The sequence below is a fragment of the Microplitis mediator genome, chromosome 7 (assembly GCF_029852145.1).
Source record: "Microplitis mediator isolate UGA2020A chromosome 7, iyMicMedi2.1, whole genome shotgun sequence".
In the NCBI taxonomy this organism is placed as follows: Eukaryota; Metazoa; Arthropoda; class Insecta; order Hymenoptera; family Braconidae; genus Microplitis; species Microplitis mediator.
In genome coordinates, this window is record NC_079975.1 from 5362936 (window position 1) to 5382601 (window position 19666).

Sequence of the window (19666 nt, forward strand, 5' to 3'; positions counted from 1 at the left end):
ATATTTAATTGCCTCTAAAATTTATATTGTGCTTATAATCAGATGGGTTGATAAAAAATTTACTTTTTTCAAGGTCAGTTTTTTGCGGTTAACAGCCTTGAAGGGTTCGAGTGCCTCTGGGACCACGTCAAACTTAGTTATTACGATAAATTGTTTTTATTTCTCGTATTTACAACCACGTGAACGAATTACGACTGATTCGAGCTTAAAGTATTCAGAACCGGTAGTCATACCCAATTTTTTAAGTATAAGGGAAAGTATTAAAATACTAACCAATAAAAATTTTTTTTTACATTTGAAACAGAAAAAATTATTAAATAAAAGTAAGATAGTTATTTCGACTTTACTCTCTTAAATTTGAAATAGTGTCTATTCACTATTTACTAATGAGAAGTGTATCACTAATTTAAATAGTGGTAAGCTTTCACGTACCTGAAGATCGGAACGTTTTTCGCGCAACGAAAATGAAAAAAATTTATGTAATTTGATGGCTTAAGGGGTAGTTCCGGAGATTGGGGGTGGCCTAAGATTTTCGGCTGACATACCAGCATCTATATGCGAAACATTTCAGAAATCTAATCATCCAGTAGAATTTTACTTTCCAATTTTTTTTTGTGGCGCGAAAAACGTTCAAATTTTCAAGTACATAAACTTTTCACTAGCAATAAGTAAATATTCACTGCAAAATAGTGATTATCACTTATTCGTTTTTAGAGAGTGAACTTAATATCATACATAACATTTTTTTCCACCAATAAAATCTCTAAGAAACTAAAAACAAAAATATCTTCTCATTATAATTTGTAAATAAACTAATGGTTTGATAAAAAATTTCCTTATGCTGATAAATAACTAATTAGTCTCATAATACTGTGTTGATTTATTTATCTAATCTTACTCTAAAAAACTTAATATCGGCACTCATTAAGTAATAATTATATAATTATGTATTATAAATATTTATAAATATAAAATTATAAAATATCCATTTCAAAAGAAAAAAATTTTTTTTTATTATTCATAAAAAATAAGCAAACTTATCAGAGAATTATCATGTCACTAGCATATAATCTCATAGACCGACAATTTTATAAAAATTTCCCTACGAATCCTATCTCTCTGTTTTAAAATACAATTTGAAATTATAGTATATGGAAAACCCACAAATCTTATCGAAAAAAATTTCTGAGTCAACAGAATGACACAGTTTTAATAAATCATTGTACAGCTGACCTAATTTTTTAATTAGTCAAATTTATCAAAGTCGTTCTCACGCTATCAGTTATCCGTTTCCTTCTTCGGGTACATAAATACACTCTGATGCTGATGCTGGATCTTATATATATTTAAAAACTCCCGCTGAGGAGATGTTTAAAAATTAAGTCGCGATATAATAAATAAAAAAATATAAGCGCATGGATTTTTTCTAACGATCCAAAATGATATCTCAAAAATATTTTATATTTTTGATCCTTCTTAAATTATCAGCTGTCAGAGTACAAGCTGACGATAGTTATATTTCAAAAGTTGATTCCTTTTACTCTAATACGATGTGAGATTTATTTTAATAATTTTTTAAAATTCAAAAATCTATAATATAGTATTCAATATACTTTTATATATTTTGTATTTGTTATTATTATTTTTTTTTTTTTTTTCAGAATAAAAAGTGAAACAATCCAAAGTACAAGTTACAATGGAGGATGCATTGATTGGCCAAAGGCTCCAGTTAACGGATCTATGGAATGTTCACCTGACATGTAATTATTAATTTTTATTATATATTTTATTTTTAAGTTAGCATATATTTATATAATATTTCAAATTCAAGGGGATGCCGAGCGATCTGTTACCCACATTTTCAATTTCCTAATGGGGAAAAACAGCTAATTGTCACTTGTCACCAAAACGAATGGCAAATTGTTGGAACCGAGTGGACCACGATACCTCATTGCGAACGTAAATGTTTTATTTGTTTACTTTCTTTTATAGAATAATAAAAATATATATGCAATAAAATTTTTGTTTAGCTATTTGTATGCCACAATGTTATAACAATGGAATATGTGTCGGTCCAAATGAATGTCAGTGTCAGGAAAATTTTTCTGGTCCTCAATGTCAGTATGAAATAATGCCCTGCTTAAATCCTCCAGCGCATGTAGTTGGTGCAAATAGACAGTGTAATTCTAAGTACGTATCAGCTTTTTATAAGGTAGACATTTTATTTTATTAATTAATATTTTATTACAGAACGTGTACTATCACATGCCTGCCTAATTTCACTTTTCCCGATGGTTCATCAATTACAAATTTAATTTGTCGCGATGGGAATTGGATACCTACAAGAGCTGAATGGGTCGTGATTCCTGATTGCACACGTAAATATTTGAAAAATTTTAATTTTATAATTACATGTCTCTACACTGTAAAAAATCGAGAGTGATTTCGGACTTTATTCTTTTAAAATAAAATCCCCTTCGGAGTAAATTTCACTCCGAGGGAATTAAATAAATAAATAGTCATCCGCTCCGCACTAACTCCGGGTTCACTTCACAAATTTTTTACAGTGTAGCTGATAAATAAATAGATTTTAAAAAATTATTTTATATATATGTTCGTGTTAGGAAAAAATAATGTTATATATTTTTTATTTAATAATTCACGTGCGATATCATATCTGATATTATCGGATGGAGATAAAAAATTAAAACTAATTTTTTTTATACTGTCGCTATTAATAATGGAGCAGAATTAAAAAAAAAAATTTACTTGACAGTTAAAAATGATATATTTTTTTATCGCCGATCTGCATTTTAAAAAAATAAATTTATTTGCTAACAAAAAAAAATAATGTTTAATTTTTTTTCAGCAAAATGTTCACCGGCATGTCAAAATGGCGGCATTTGTTTAACTTTAAATACTTGTCGATGTCCTCAAGATTTTCGTGGACCTCAATGCCAATATCGTACGTAATTTAATAAAAAAATTATTGAATACAAATGAAGTAATAATTTATTAAATGGACAAATTATTACAGCGGCGGATGTATGTTCACCCCAAAAACTTGGTTTTAATGGCGGGTTTAACTGTACCAAAGAAGCGGAATATGTTTCTTGTGAACTACTTTGTCCGGAAGAAGTAGAGTTTTCATTTACTCCGGCTTCCGAGTACATTTGTACTTACGATAAGGGTGTTTTCGAACCACAGCCAGTACCTCAGTGCAAAAACGGTCCAGATTATCAGATCGTTCCGATTGGAAGTAGTAAAAGTTCATTTTTAACAATTACTAATCATTCGTGGATCGTCGAGGACACGTTTATATCAAAGTCATCTTATAGTAATGGAATGATAGATTTCATGAGTTCTGATTTAAAAGAAATGTCAGCACTTCAAAGAAAAGTAAGTGATTAAATTTGTATTTATAGTTTCCAGTATACAGTCGACTACACCTCATAAGCCTGCCCGTAATAAGTCTCTTCCCCTCAATCGGGAGTTACTGAGTCCAAGCAGTTTCCCCACTTAATCACTCTAAAGAGTTTTGTACTAGAGAACCCGTTATAAGCCTTCGTTAAAATTGTCTAAATTATAAACTAACAATAGGAAAAATATACAAATTAATGATGGAAATTTACTGTCTATGTTTCGCAGTTAATAATTAAATCATTATTAAGTAAAATATAATTTATTATTCATAATTGTAATCATGGATTACATCCAAAGCTTCTGTTACAATTGAAAAGTTTTATTGAATATTAAGTTGATCAATAAAATTATTATTTTAATTATTACTGTAATCAATACCGTTATCATTATAATTTTTTGCATTTAAATTATTATTTGTGTAAAAAGATAAGTATTTATTTTAGCGCCATAAGCACCAGGAAAATCGGGATAGTCGCGTATGTAACAAAATGTAAATATGACGTTTAAAATGATATAAAATAAAACAGGCTTATAACGGGTAGTTGAGAACAAAACCAAACGCACGGTAGTGGGAAGACTGAAATTTCAAGAATAATTTTCCCTACGTCCCCTAGACCAGGCTTATAACGGGTAGTTGACTCTATTTATAAAATTAGTTATGATTATTATATTAAATATATTGCAGGGTGTAAAAACGAATCACGGTTCAATGCAATCTATCAATGAAAAATATGAAAATCAATATCCTCATGTTCATACAATGATAGATGAAGGCTCTGTAATAATTGAAGAAAAGAAACCGGAACCAAAGACATGTTTTACTTGGGGCGGAGTTCACTATAAAACTTTTGATGGCGCGATTTACAGTTTTGAAAGTAATTGCGCGCATACATTGATTCAAGAAACTCAATACGGAGCATTTACAATAACAATACAAAATAATCCGGCCTGTTATCTCGGGGGCATTTGCTCGAGAATTATAAGAATATTTTTACAAGGAAAAGAATTTATTTTACATTTAAATGAAGAGGGAATACCAACTTTCCGAACGGTTAAAAAAATTCTATCGATACCCGCTCTATTATCTGGCGTGCGAGCTGAAATGTCCGCGCACTTTGTAATCGTCCATTTAGATTCCGTGGGCGCTAGTTTGAAATGGGACGGCGGACTATTTGTACAGTTAAAGGCATCAGAATCTTTATGGAATAAAACCGCAGGTTTATGTGGCCGAATGAATGGATATCCTGAGGATGATAAGACTGGAAAAGATTATGACTACTCAAACAACATCGCGGCTTTTGCTTCCAGTTGGAAGGTTTTAAATCTTGGCGGTAAATAATTTACTTTGAATTACAAATTTAAATTAATTTTGTTTTTAATTAATTGTTACTGGCTTTTTTACGCAGAAACTTGTGATGAGAGTGCACGAGTACAACATTCTTGTGATCCTGCTGATTATGTAGCTGAAGAAGCTAGAGGTTTTTGCGCAGATTTGTTTTCTGATATGAAATTTAAAGTCTGTTCTAAAATTGTTGATTTGGCGAAACTTCATAGTACGTGTGAGTGGGATTACTGCGCTTGTAAAGAAAGTAACAGAAAAAAATGTGCCTGTGATACTATGAGTGTTTATATTCGACAGTGTTTCCATGATAATTTAATAGATTCAGTAGCATGGAGACGTGAAGATACTTGTCGTAAGTTTTTTTTTAATTATTTATACATTCATTTGCACAGGCGTAATGAGCGATTAATATTTTTTCACAGCAATGATGTGTACTGGAGGCAAAATATACAAATCTTGCGGGCAAAAATATCAACCAACATGCAGCAATGACGTCAGCTCACACCAAAATGGTAAAGATTGTGAAGAAGGTTGCTTTTGTCCTGAAGGAACTGTTCTTCATGAAGGAAAATGTATAACTGTGGAAGAGTGTCCTTGCAGTTCAGGTGGTAAATTATTTGAACCTGGTGCATCCATTCCGAAAAAATGTAATACGTGTACTTGTTCTTCTGGAAAATGGATCTGTACTTCCGTAACATGTAGTGCGAGATGTTCTGCCGTTGGTGATCCTCATTACGTAACTTTTGATGGAAAGCATTACGACTTTATGGGAAAGTGTAATTACTATTTAATTAAAGGGGATAATTACAGTATTGAGACAGAGAACACTGCATGTGCTGGTGCAATTTCTGAGGTAATAATTTAAATAAATTTTTTTTTTTACATTAGTACACTAAAAAAAATTTTAGTGAAAAAATGGTCCTCGAGAATTTTACACGTGTAGTCGGAAATAACGGTGTAAAAAATTCTCGTGTAAATTATCCATCAGTGCAATTCTAACACGGGGTAATCTACTTTTTTTTACACTCCGTGTTACTCGTTGTGGTTTCGATTAAACTTTTAAATTCACACCGCCTAAATTTAACACGATATTTGGTGTAATTTTTACACAAAAATTTTTACACCGAGTGATTTACACTACACTGAATCCAAAAATTTTTTAATGTATATTTAAATTTTAAATATTTTAGACTATGGGATTTTCTCGATCTTCAATGGATGAGCCATCATGCACAAAATCTGTAACGATTCGGTGGAATGAAATTGTAGTTAAACTCAAACAAAATCACCAGGTACTCGTCAATGGAGAAGATGTTACAAAACTTCCTCTGATGACGGCAGGAATCAAAATAAAAATAGCAAGTAGTATATTTGTTGTTGTTAATGTACCGAATGGCTTAGAATTATGGTGGGATGGAATATCTCGAGTGTATGTCAACGCCCCAGCTGATTTTCGAGGTAATTATTATGTTATTTTTAATTACTATTATTATAATTTTTTATTTGAGGCATCTTTTAATTTCAAAACTAGACAAAGAAATTTTAAATTTAAATTTTTTTATACCGCCAAAAATTAATAACCAATGAACCAGCAGTAAAGGGAACAATTGTGTCATTACTAGTAACTATTAACTAAAAAGCTCAACTTTGATTTGAATTCAATTTTTTGATTAGTTTTGAAAGTTCTAATATAAAAAAAAAAACGTCAAAATTTGAAAATGATTGATTTAATATTTGAATAATTTTTTATTCTGTCTATCAGGAAAAACTAAAGGTCTATGTGGAACTTTTACGGCCAATCAGAAAGACGATTTTCTAACGCCAATTGGTGATATTGAAGACTCAGTAATTCCTTTTGCGAATAAATGGAAGACAACCGAACAGTGCACAGACTTACCGATGAAAGATTTTCAACATCCTTGCGATATAAATCCCGAGAGACTGAGTACCGCAGAAAAACATTGTTCAAAATTATTGGGTTCAATTTTCGCTAGTTGTCATTGGCAAGTGGATCCCAATTTGTTCTATGAAGATTGCAAGTATGATATGTGTGCTTGTGAAGCTGATGTTGAAAAATGTTTGTGTCCAACTCTTTCGGCCTACGCCAAAGAATGTGCTGCTACTGGGGTTAATATTTTATGGCGAACAGAAATAGAAGAGTGTCAATTACACTGTCCAGCTGGTCAAGAATATCAAATTTGTGGTAACAGTTGTACTCGATCCTGTAGTGATATATCTTTTGATCAAGATTGCCGTCAAGAGTGTGTAGAAGGATGCAATTGTCCAGAAGGACAAACTCTGAATGTACTAGGTCAATGTATTCCAATTGGTGAGTGTCCATGTCAGTACAACGGAATGGAATTCAATGCTGGATATCAAGAAGTACGACCAGGAAGACAGGGGCAAGATTTGTGTACATGCGCAGGAGGAAATTGGGCCTGTCAACTAGCGACTGCCGACGACATTGAAAAGTATCCAGCAGCCATTGACTTGAAAACAATTTGCAGTGCCAGTAAAAATCTCCAAGTCACTACTTGTGAACCCGCTGAGCCACGGACTTGTCGCAATATGCACGAACCAATAAAGCACACGCCTGCTACTTGTCACGCTGGATGCGAGTGCAAAAGTGGTTACGTGCTGGATTCTTTCAGCGGAGTTTGTGTCGAAGAAGAAAAGTGTCCTTGTTATCACGGTAGTAAGAGTTATCAAGAAGGATCTGTGATGCAAGAAGATTGTAATACCTGTAAATGTCACAGCGGTACCTGGAAATGTACCGACAGAATATGTCCAGGTGTTTGTTCAGCATGGGGTGATTCGCATTTTAGAACATTCGATGACAAAACTTATGATTTCCAAGGGGTCTGTGATTACGTACTAGTCAAAGCGAGTTTTGGTAAAGACCAATTGTTTGAAGTCTCTTTACAAAACGTCCCCTGTGGAAGCACCGGAGTCTCTTGTTCTAAATCTGTAACACTAAAAGTTGGAAATGGGAATAACCAGGAAGTCATCAGTTTAACGCGAGACGAATCTCTGCCGGATGGAACATTCAAAAGACTATCAATTCGACATGCCGGTTTATTTGTGTTTGTTGATGTTCCTGAGTTGGGATTAGTACTGCAGTGGGACAAAGGCACACGGGTTTATGTTAAATTAGACCCCAAGTGGAAAGGCAGAACCAAAGGTCTTTGTGGTGACTACAACGACAATAGTGAAGATGATTTCAAAACACCTGCTGGTGGTATACCTGAAGCCTCCGCTAGTATTTTCGCAAACTCTTGGAGAAAAGACAACTACTGTCCTGAGCCAAAAGAAATAACAAATACTTGCGACAGACATCCAGAGCGTAAGATTTGGGCCACTCAAAAATGTGCAGTACTGAAGAGTAAAATCTTCGAACCCTGTCATTCAGAAGTTGACATTGAGCCGTTTATTAAAAACTGCATCTTCGACACCTGCGGTTGTGACGGAGGCGGTGATTGTGAATGTCTGTGTACAGCTTTATCAGCTTATGCTCAAGAATGCAATCGAAAATCAGTCCCCATAAAATGGAGATCGCAAGACCTGTGTCCTATGCAATGTGACGAAAGTTGCAGCACATACTCGCCGTGTATATCAACTTGCCCTCATGACACTTGCGACAGCTTAACTGCCACCAACGTATCGCGTTTATGTGTTCAGGATACTTGCGTTGAAGGCTGCCTCACTAAGTCTTGTCCAGAAGGTGAAGTCTACCGAAACAATACGCTCCAGGAATGTGTTCCTAAATCATTATGTAGACCAGTCTGCATTGAAATCCAAAACGTTCTTTATTATGAAGGTGACAAAGTAAGCAGTGATGCCTGTCAAACCTGCTTCTGCAGTCGCGGACAAATTATTTGCAATGGCGCGCCTTGTGTTTCTACGACAATTGAACCTTCTACTGTACCCATGGAACAATCAGAAAAATGTGTTGGTGGTTGGACTGCCTGGATAAACACATACGCACCCAAAAAAATTAAAACAGCTGCCATAAAAGGTAAAAAATCATTGCAATCATTCGATACTGAACCATTGCCTTCAATGATAACTCTTCTGGGAGTGGATTCTGCTCGATGTCCTAAAGACCACATGGTAGATATTAAATGTCGAACAGTAGATGGACACAAAACCCCCAAAGAAACTGGATTGGATGTCGAGTGCAGTTTGGAACGTGGCCTTTACTGTCAATCACAGGATAATTTACCATGTGAAGATTTTGAAATCAGTGTTTTATGTCGGTGCGATGAAGAGACAACTGAAGCCTTTAGTACGACTACTAGTACTCCTAAAATAATTGAAAGCTGTGATGTGAGTCATCCGAATCAACCGCATCCCACAGATTGCCACGCGTTCTATCAATGCGTACCGACAATAAGTGGCACCACTGAATTGGTAAAAAAAACATGCGGATCTGATTTGATGTACAATCCAATGATGCAAATATGTGATTGGTCTCACAGTGTAATGCGTTTACGTCCAGAATGCGGAGAAATTACAACCAAAAATCCTCAGTGCAAAGACGGGGAGAGATGGGACGAGTGCGCTATTCAGTGCAGTAGAACTTGCGAGTACTACAGATATCTTTTGACTGAAAATAATCTTTGTATTGACAGTGAATGTATTCCGGGTTGCGTTGACGACAACAATATTTGTCCGCCGCATAAATTTTTCCGGGATTCTCACAGTTGTGTCGAAGAAGCTGACTGTCCGTGCAAAACTCACAATGGAAGTTTGGCAAAACCTGGGGCTTTTGTTGTTGAATCGGAGTGCGAGCGCTGTCAATGTTTGCGGAATTATTACACTTGCGATAAGTCGTACTGTACAGTGACAACTCCACCGACTACAATAACAACTCAAACTGCGACTCCTGTTCAAGACAATACGATAATTACTGTAAGTACTCTTTCACCAGCAGAGCCATGCGTCAGCAAACAATACAGAAGTTTATTGGATGAATATAAAGTTGGTCAAGTTATATTCAATGCTAGCAGTACTGCTGACAGTGGATATAAATACGCGTTTGGTAGAGCAAAGACTTCAGGTACTAAATCTGTTGCATTAAAAACTTGGGAACCAAAATATGAGGATGCAGAGCAATGGATTGAGATTAAATTACCAAAACTCGAACCTATTTATGGGATAGTAATGCAAGGAAATCCGTCAGAAAATAAATATGTGACTAGTTATAAAGTTTTATTCTCTCAAGATGGAGAAACGTTTTCTTACATACAGAATAAAAATGAACCAAAAATATTCCACGGTCCAGTTGATTCATTGGTTCCGGTCAGACAATTTTTTTCCGAACCTATTGAAGCTAAAGTAATTAGAATAAATCCTCGCACATGGCAACATGGTATATCTTTGAGATTTGATCTATTGGGTTGTCAGGATCACGTGACTACACAGAGTACTCCGACAACAACGGAAATTTATGAAACTACTATTCCAACTACAGCTTCGACAATCCATGAAGAAATAATAAACACACCAATTTGCGATGACGCTATGGGACTTGACAGTGGAATTATGGTAGAGGAACAAGTGATTGCTTCTTCAACTCTTGATAATCTTATACCCAATATCAGATTGTCGTCGCCGGGAATATGGCAAGCGACTTTAGACAATCCAAATCAATTTATACAGTTTGACTTCTTGTATAATCGGAATCTCACTGGAATTGAAACAAAGGGCGCTAATGATATTTGGACGACTGCTTACAAAGTATTTTACAGTGAAGATGCTCGTCAATGGAACCCTATTTTTGATTCTGCAGGAATGGAAAAAATCTTTTTGGGTAATTTTGACGATCAGACATCAAAAATAAATTATTTTGATAAACCTATTCGTACACGGTATCTAAAGATCCAGCCGGTCAAGTGGCATCAGCATGTTGGGCTTAAAGCCGAAGTTCATGGCTGCTACGAACCTATTAGTAAATATATATTTTTATATATATACAAAGAAAAAGAATTTTTTGGCTCAAGAAAAAATTTTTTCTTGCCCCAATAAAATTTTTGTTTTTAAATCGTAGTACGAAAAATTTCTTAGGGCGAGTAAAAATTTTTTAAACCACGTAATCGTTTTTTTCTGTGTTTTTTTTTTGGAATATTATGATTTTTTAATAATTAAAAATAATATTTTTCAGTCAGAAATGAAGTGATTCCACTACACATAGAAATACCCGAATCAAAGTGCAATGTGTGTCATTCAATATTTGAAGACATAATTAACTTGGGTTGCAAATGCAAAGACTCACTTTGGTGGAATGGCCGAGAGTGTGTTGAGAAACAATTATGTCCTTGTGTTGTTGATCATTTACCGTACGCCGTTGGCAGTATTTTTGAAACGAGCGATTGTCAGAAATGTTTGTGTGCAATGGGCGGAGTGTCGGATTGTCAATTGAAAGCTTGCGAGCCTTGCAATGAACCAAATATGCAATCTGTTGTCACAGAATTATGCGGGTGTGTTTGTAAACCTTGTCCAGAAGACATGATACTTTGTAAGACTAGTAATGTTTGTATTAAAAAATCGTCTTGGTGCGATGGAATAAAAGATTGTCCAGATGATGAAATAAATTGTGAAGTTACATTACCGGAACCAAATAGCACAAGAATAACTAAAATACAAACAGAGATACACTATACTTCTGTTGAGACAAGAAAAGGTAATTAGATTAATATGTATATACATATATATTTGTGTTAAATAAACTATACTGTAAAAAATTAGCGGAGCAAATCCGGAGTGAAAGCGGAGCGGATGATTTTTTATTTATTTAATCCCTTCGGGGTGAAATTCACTCCGGAGGGATGTTTATTTTAATATTAAAACTCCGAATTGAAGTGAATGCAGATTGAAATAAAATGCAGACCACTCCAAAATCACTCAGCTAAAAAATCAAACTCCCTATTTACTCCGTATGCAGAGTAATTTTTTTTTACTCCGGAACTTCGAGTGAATTCGGATTCAAATACAATCCGTAATCAATCCGAATCCACTCCCAATTTTTTACAATGTAATGATATTCATACAAACAAGTGTATTAATTTATTTATTTTTAAAAAAATTTAGTGGCTAAATTGCAATGTGAAAAGCCAAGTTGTCCATCAGGATATAAACTTGCGGCTTTAAAGAAACCATCACCAACTAAAAGTACTTATTCTTCTCCATCAAAAGGAGGTACTAAAGGTGGAGTCAAAGGTAGAGTTAAAGGCGGAGTTAAGGGGGGAGTGAAAGGTGGTACAGGTAGAGAAATACCTACAAAAGAACCAAGAAAGAAGTATGCATAATTATTATTATTTTTTTGAGTTGACTTTTTATATAAATCTATCTCTTGTAATTGGTCTTTTGATTAAAATTTTTTTTAGTGATTATTCTGCAAAATTAAACGAATCCGAAGTATTTGAACTGGAGTGCGAACAATTCTCTTGTAAACCAACTCGACCACCTCCGATATTCCAAAAAGATCTGAAGGAAGTCGAGTGTCCAAAAGTTGAATGCCCATTAAACTATCGAGTTGTTCACGAACCTCAGAGTATGTATCAACCAGTAGCGTGTCCAAAATACATTTGCAAGCCACCGCCACCGACCGAATTTGTATGCAGGGTCACAGGAAAAACATTCAATACATTCGATAATTTGGAATACAAATATGACATTTGCAATCACATTCTAGCGAGAGAAATGTATCATAACGATTGGTATATTACCTGTAAGTATATATATTATAAAAAAATTATAAGTATTTATCTATCAATTAGTAATAATGATAAATTTTTAGTGGAAAAACATTGCGAGCAACGTAATCAGCCTTGTGTGCAAGTTCTTGCGATAAAAATTGACTTCAATATCATCGTATTGTACCCAGACATGCATGTTGAGATTGATCAGTATGTATTCACACCTAGACAAGTAAATCGTCTTCACGATCGAAGCGGGACATTCAAAATGTCCCGAATCGGTAACATTATACACTTTGTTTCAACAAAATATGGATTCTGGGTGATATGGGATCAGAATTCAAATATAAAAATTGGCGTTACAACGATGATGGCTCGTCGCGTTGATGGATTATGCGGTTACTTTGATGGAATTATTGAAAACGATCGGCAAAAACCTGACGGTAGTCAAGCCATTAGTTCAGCCGACTTTGGGGACAGTTGGGTGATGGACGGAACTCCAGAATGTGAGCAGCAAAGTTGTCCGCGTAATGTTTTAGAAGAAGCAATAAAAATTTGTAACTCTGTGAACGATCGATCCTTCGCCGTCTGTAGAAATGTTATAGACGTTGACAAATGGATAACCCGATGTTTAGAATCAATGTGCATGTGTATCAGTGGAAACATGACGTCTGAAGAGTGCAGATGCCAATCACTCAATTCATTTGCCTCTGAATGTCAAGGTTCTGATACAAATATTGATTTATCAACATGGAGAAATATTCACAACTGTGTAATTAATTGCCCAGCGCCATTTGTCTACAAAGATTGTTTCCGCAATAAATGTGAAAGCAGTTGTGACAATCTTCAAGAAATAGAACCGTGTCCTCGAATGGAACGTGACTGTTTCTCTGGATGCTTTTGTCCCGATGGTACAGTACGCAATGGTGATAATTGTATTCCACCAAGCGAATGCCGGGATTGTGTTTGCAATGGATTCGGTAATGCAAACTATGTTAATTTCAATAAAAAGAATTTCACTTTCACCGGTAATTGTACTTACGTTCTCTCTCAGGATATATCGAAAAGTAATAATGAGATCGAACCAGTAGACCATACATTTAAAATTTTAATGACCAACGTTCCTTGTGATAGAGGAGTTTGTACAGAATCATTGTCTGTATTTTACAAAGGACACTATTTACTAATAGAACAGATGTCATATTCAAAAGACTTTGTACTGACATTAGACGGTGATGCAATTGAAATTTTACCATATAAAAATTCATGGATGACTTTAGTCAAAGTTGGCAATAACGATGTCTTATTTTTCATTCCTGCTATACAACTTGGAATAACTTGTTACCGAAATAATTTCGCATTTACTATAACATTACCCTCTCATATTTTTGGAGGAGCCACTGAAGGTCTTTGCGGTAATTGCAATTTGAACGATGAAGAAGATTTCAAAAAATCAAACGGTGAATACACTGATAATATTAACGAATTTGGATTGAGCTGGTTAGCAACTGGACTCCCTCAGGCAAGATTTTCATCAGCAGAAGAGTGCACGAGTCAGCCGATTAAAAAATGCACTCCGCCTTCGGCTACAGAGGATCCGTGTGCCATTATGGCAAATCCGGAATTATTTGGCCAATGTCACAGTCTAGTTGACCCGACGCCTTTCATTAATTCTTGCTATGACACTCTTTGTGAGAAAGGAAATGTATGTGGTGACATTGAAGCATACGCACGAAACTGTCGAGATGTTGGTTTATGTCCGACCTGGAGAACTCTTGACATTTGTCCATACTTTTGTCCACCAGAGTTGGAGTATCAGTCGTGCGGACCTAGTTGTCCTGAGACTTGTGATTCTCTGAATGACGTAAACGTGAGACAGTGCGCCCAAGAAATAACGGAAGGTTGTTACTGTCCTAAGAATCATGTTTTTCATAATGATACTTGTGTGCCTGAAAAACAATGCTTCATTTGCGATAATGAAGGACACGTGGATGGTGATGTATGGCATCCTGATAAATGTACTACGTGTTCTTGTAAGAACAAAGTCGTTAGCTGTCAAACTAGTGAATGTCCTGTACTGGAAACTATATGTCAGGAAAATTACACTCCGGTTGAAGTACCCGGGCATGATGAAGAGTGTTGTTTGAAATATTTATGCGGTCAGTTATTTAAATATAATTGTATTAATTTTAAATGTCGCGTTACTAATTCCAAAAGGACATATATTTTTATACGTTCTTGTGGCTTTAGTCATTAAATTTAAACCTAAAAGGGCGTCTAATTTTTTTTTTCATTGCCAATCAATTTGTCGACTTATTTTAAACCTGAAAATTTTTTTTCTAATTTTTAACTACAAAATAAGTCTATAAAACGATTGGCAATGAAAAAAAAACTATACGCTCTTTTGGCTTTAGAGAGTTTCCAAAAATCAAAAGGGCATATAAAAATATGTCCTTTCGGAATTGGTAACGTGATATATTATTATTATTATTATCATTGATAATTATAATAATTTAATTAATTTATAGTTCCCATACCTACGACACCACCAACTTGTGCAGAACCTCAACAACCAGAATGTGGCTACGGACAGACTATGAAATTAACTACTGATCCTGATGGTTGCCAGAAATTTATATGTCGTAAGTATTCGACATATTTTACACTTTCTTTGTAAAAAAAATGCGTTGCTTAAAATTTCATCTCGATTTTAGATAATTATTGATTTAATATTTTCTGATCATTTTTTGTATATTTTGACTTTCCCTTCTGTTTGCAGAGTGTATGAGTCCAGAAGAATGTATTTCACTAATTAGTCCTGTGACACTAGAAGTTGAAGAAGAAAATATTCAACCAGGTTTTGTTCAAGAAATGAATATGACAGGATGCTGTCCTCGACCAGTCGTAGTTTGTAAACCGGAAACATGCCCATTACCTCAAAATTGCTCAAAATATTATACTTTAAAAACTAAAGAACTACCGGATGCTTGTTGTTCTGAATATGAATGTGGTAAGCTAAAGATTATTATTTTGCAACAGTCCGCTGTTCAAAATAAAACAGACTCTGTTCAATAATTATTGTACATGATAAATTTTTTTCAGAACCACCAAAAGATTTGTGTCTCTACAATCTAGTCAACAGTAATGACGTGACAAGTGATAGTCTCATCGCTAAACAAATAGGAGAAACTTGGAAAGATGGTCCCTGTGTGACCTGTACTTGTGAAGAATTTCCCGATGACCTCCCGAAATCCTCATGTATGACAACTGAGTGTGCTAACATCAATTCACATTTTGATTTTGGTGACTTTGTATTAGAAGAGAAAGTTATCAATGATCAATGTTGCCCGCTAGTTGAGCGAGTTGCGTGCAAACACCACGAGATGATATACAACGTACGTGTATATTTTTTATTATATTTATAATAAAGCGAGTAAATATTTTTTCTACAACTGGTGGTAATTTAAAATTTTTTAAATATAGATTGGACAAGAATGGTACCCAGATCCAAGTGATATGTGCGTTATTTTGAAATGTGAAAACACGAGTACTGGAGTTACTAAGACGACAATTAATCAGGAATGTAATACTGTTTGTGATAAGGGATATGAATATAAACCTTCTGAAGATAAAGGAGTTAAATGTTGTGGTGAATGCGTCGCGGTTGCTTGTGTAATAAATGGAACTCTTAAAGCTATTGGTGAAAAATGGTACTCAGATGATTTTTGTACGAACTACGAGTGTTTATCTGATAACGGAGATGTAAGTAGTAGAGAAATTTTTAATTTTATCTGCTTTTAAATTAATAATTTAAATGACTGTTCAGTCAATGAAACTGAGCATAATTTAAATTAATGCCTTCAGCGAGTTCAAAATCAGTTTTTTTTGTTACGTTAAGTTCTGATTTATTTTATTATAAAATATGATAAAATTTTTATGAAAATTAATTAGTTTGATAAGAATTTTATTTTTCTTTCCGATTCAAAATTAATAGAAAAATAATATTTTAATTAAAATTAAATTTAAATTATTTAATTCGATTAAAAAATTTATAGTTGCGGGTAAAAGAACTTTTTACACCATGTGATCAACTTGATTCTCGTGAAGAAGAACAGTATGAAATTGAAATAGAAAAAATTCATGGGCAATGTTGTCCGAAGTATATCCGCACGGGTTGTCGATCTGACGGAATTGTTTATAGACCCACTAGTACATGGACAAATTCAGCGGATAACTGCATTACTGAAATTTGTGCAGTAGGGCTAGATAAAATTGAATTACAACAGACTGTACAACATTGTAATACAAGTTGTGAATTCGTAAGTTTCTTAATATTTTTTACTCACAACTAATTACAACATTTTATTTAAGTTCCTACTATCCCGTGTAAAAAAAATTGTTGAAAAAGCGTTGATTATTCTAAACTTCAAAATATGACACAATGACGATCTTTTTTTAACCGATTTTCAAACTTCTGGAATTACGAAAAAAAAAAAACCATTGACTTGATACAATACTTGAAACAGTTGACTATAAATCAAAGTTTTTGACTTTTTTTGTAGAGTTTTTTGACTCTCTATTAAAAGCTTTATATTTTATCATTTTTTTCCGGGTAAAATATGTTCAGAGAACGTTGATTTTGATCTATTTCTGAACACTTTATATTTTGTTTTAATATTTAAATAGTATTTAGTCAACCATTGGTTTTCCCTCTGAAATTAAAGTTTAGAATAGTAAATATTTTTCAACCTTTTATTAACGACTTTTTTTACATGGGAAACCAAAAAAAAAAAAAAAAAAAAAAAATTAATATTATAAACAAATGAAATAAATATTTACTGCTGCTAACAATGAAAGGAAATGAACAAAACAATCATAGATTTTCATATCCATTTCCATGATTATTTTCCGATATCGAAATTTTGGCATCTCGCCAAGCGAGTAGCAAGTAGCAAATATCAACTTCGCCTCCGCAGTCCATCTTACGAAACCAACTCACAACCGATTATTGTCCTATCACCCTATCAAATTCTATTCTAAATTAAAAATTCTATAGAATAAATTTTTTTTTCTTTCCATTCGATATATACACGATTAATTTATACTATTTAGGGTTGGGAATACCAAGCTCCAGAGGAAGGACAATGCTGTGGAAGATGCAAACAAGCGTATTGTGTTCTCGATGGTACTTTATATAAACCTGAGTCTGTTTGGTACTCGGAAAATAATTGTACGACATTTGAATGTCAAAATAACGACGGACAGGTAAATGATAAAATATTTTATACAAATAAAATAACAAAAGTCTAATAATAAATAATAATTTCAGATGGTTATTAGTACAAGTTCACCAGTATGCCCAGACGTGTCTAAATGTCCATTGAGTGATATTTACAATGATGGTTGCTGCGACGCGTGTAACATGACGACACTTGATTTACAAAGTACGATTGAATAATTTTAAACATAATCATTCAATTTATTTATCAAGAAATAAATCATTGATAATTATATTTATTTTAGGGACGTGTATGGCGGAAGTTCTCGAGCTAGACACGACAATTGGAATTATTTCTGAACGACGTGGAAGACACGGTATCTGTCGTAATAAAGTTCCTATTGACGGATTGACTGAATGTCATGGCATATGTGAATCATCTATACACTATAACCCTGGTAAATTAATAGAAATAATTTAACTGTCTTGCAAACTATATATTTTTTATGTACAAAAACTGATAACTGAAAAATTTACAGTGAGTTGGGTTCAAGAAACCGATTGTCGATGTTGTCAACCAATTGAATTGAAGGAAATAATTGTTAGTCTTATATGTGACGATGGAAAATTATTTTTAAAACGTATTTTAGTACCGACTGCCTGCTCATGCAATTCTTGTAAATCAGCAAAACCAACAAAGGGTCATAAGCCCGTCAAAGGATAAAAATATTTTTTTTATCGTTAATAATTAATTTGATTAAAAATAATGATTTTTAGTTTATAAAATGTCAATTTTTGTGGTTGTTTAAATTAAGTATTACTTTAGGTTTAAGAAAGTATAGTTAATGTAAGGTAATTATTTTACCCAGTGCACTTTTTAAATATTTTACGTAAATAAAAAAAAATTATGTCATTAAATGAATGTTGATTTACTCACAAAAATATACGATCGTTAAAGGAGGATTCAAAAATTATCAAGTCTGATTTTTGTTTTTGTTTACTGAATGTATTTGACATTCATAAAAAATATATATGGTCCGAAATAATCCTAAATTAGTCATTTCACGACTGTTCTATTCAAAGGGATAATTAAAAGGGCTCAACAGCATGAGGGCGCAGAGAGCTCGAAAACGACGTTGTTTGTAAATTTTTAATTAAAAAACAAATACTTAGTTTAAAAAACGTAATTTTTATCGTACGATTTTCCGGGATTTTTGTCAGGAAACGATTATATCAAAAAATATCATTTTGAATGATTCTTTGAAATTAGAATAAATAAATCAGAGGTAATTCTTTTGACTCGAGTTCGAAGGCATTAAGCAATAATAATAATATTCGATAGAAAAAGAAAAATATCTCATGCTATAAATCACTCACCACACCGAGAAACATCCAGAGCAGCAGACAATTCTTTCAATTTCTGTAAAAAAAAAAAAAACAACTCGATTAATTAATTTTTTGATCAATTAGAATACATATTTTTATATAAATTAGTTGGTTTCATTGGTAAGTAAAATAATTTACCTCGGCGGACGTATTTTTCTGCTTCCAGCAACCGGAAACGGCGACCCAGGATGCACTTTGTGTACATTGAATAAAATCTCTGCTCTTATTTATCATATTTAACAGCTCATTCTAATATTCACACAGCCAACTGATTGAATTCTTTGCAACGACTGAAAAAGTTTTAACAAAAGATTTAATAAAGAGCACCATAAATTTTTTTTGTTTTTTTGAAATTAATATGGTCATGAGGACAACGATAATATTGTGAACTTTGGAACTTGATTATAAATGTAAAAATTTGAAGTTTCTTACCGTAAAGACTTTCTGTAGCTCTGACAGTTCCGGATTAATTGTCAAAATTCTTTATCTTCATCTTTAATAAATGTTTACAAATAATGTCAGTCTTCTAGACTTCTTTAATTCATATACAATAAGAAGCTGTAAAATATATATAAAAGAATGATTATTACAGATTTTCAC

General features: G+C 33.5%; 1 protein-coding gene across 1 annotated transcript; it reads left to right on the forward strand.

Moving 5' to 3' along the window:
• Positions 1-1363: 1363 nt before the first annotated feature.
• LOC130670740 (hemocytin) lies at positions 1364-18646 on the forward strand. The gene is made up of 25 exons (XM_057474211.1): positions 1364-1552; positions 1662-1760; positions 1832-1959; positions 2031-2190; positions 2251-2378; positions 2870-2965; positions 3038-3399; positions 4109-4754; positions 4830-5117; positions 5188-5618; positions 5956-6223; positions 6528-10715; positions 10929-11447; positions 11855-12062; positions 12151-12494; positions 12564-14621; positions 14991-15104; positions 15242-15472; positions 15565-15857; positions 15946-16224; positions 16518-16781; positions 17575-17727; positions 17792-17906; positions 17986-18138; positions 18220-18646. Exons 1-25 carry the CDS (start codon positions 1440-1442, stop codon positions 18402-18404), a joined length of 11823 nt encoding a protein of 3940 aa, XP_057330194.1. The 5' UTR covers positions 1364-1439; the 3' UTR covers positions 18405-18646.
• The last annotated feature ends 1020 nt before the right edge of the window (positions 18647-19666 follow it).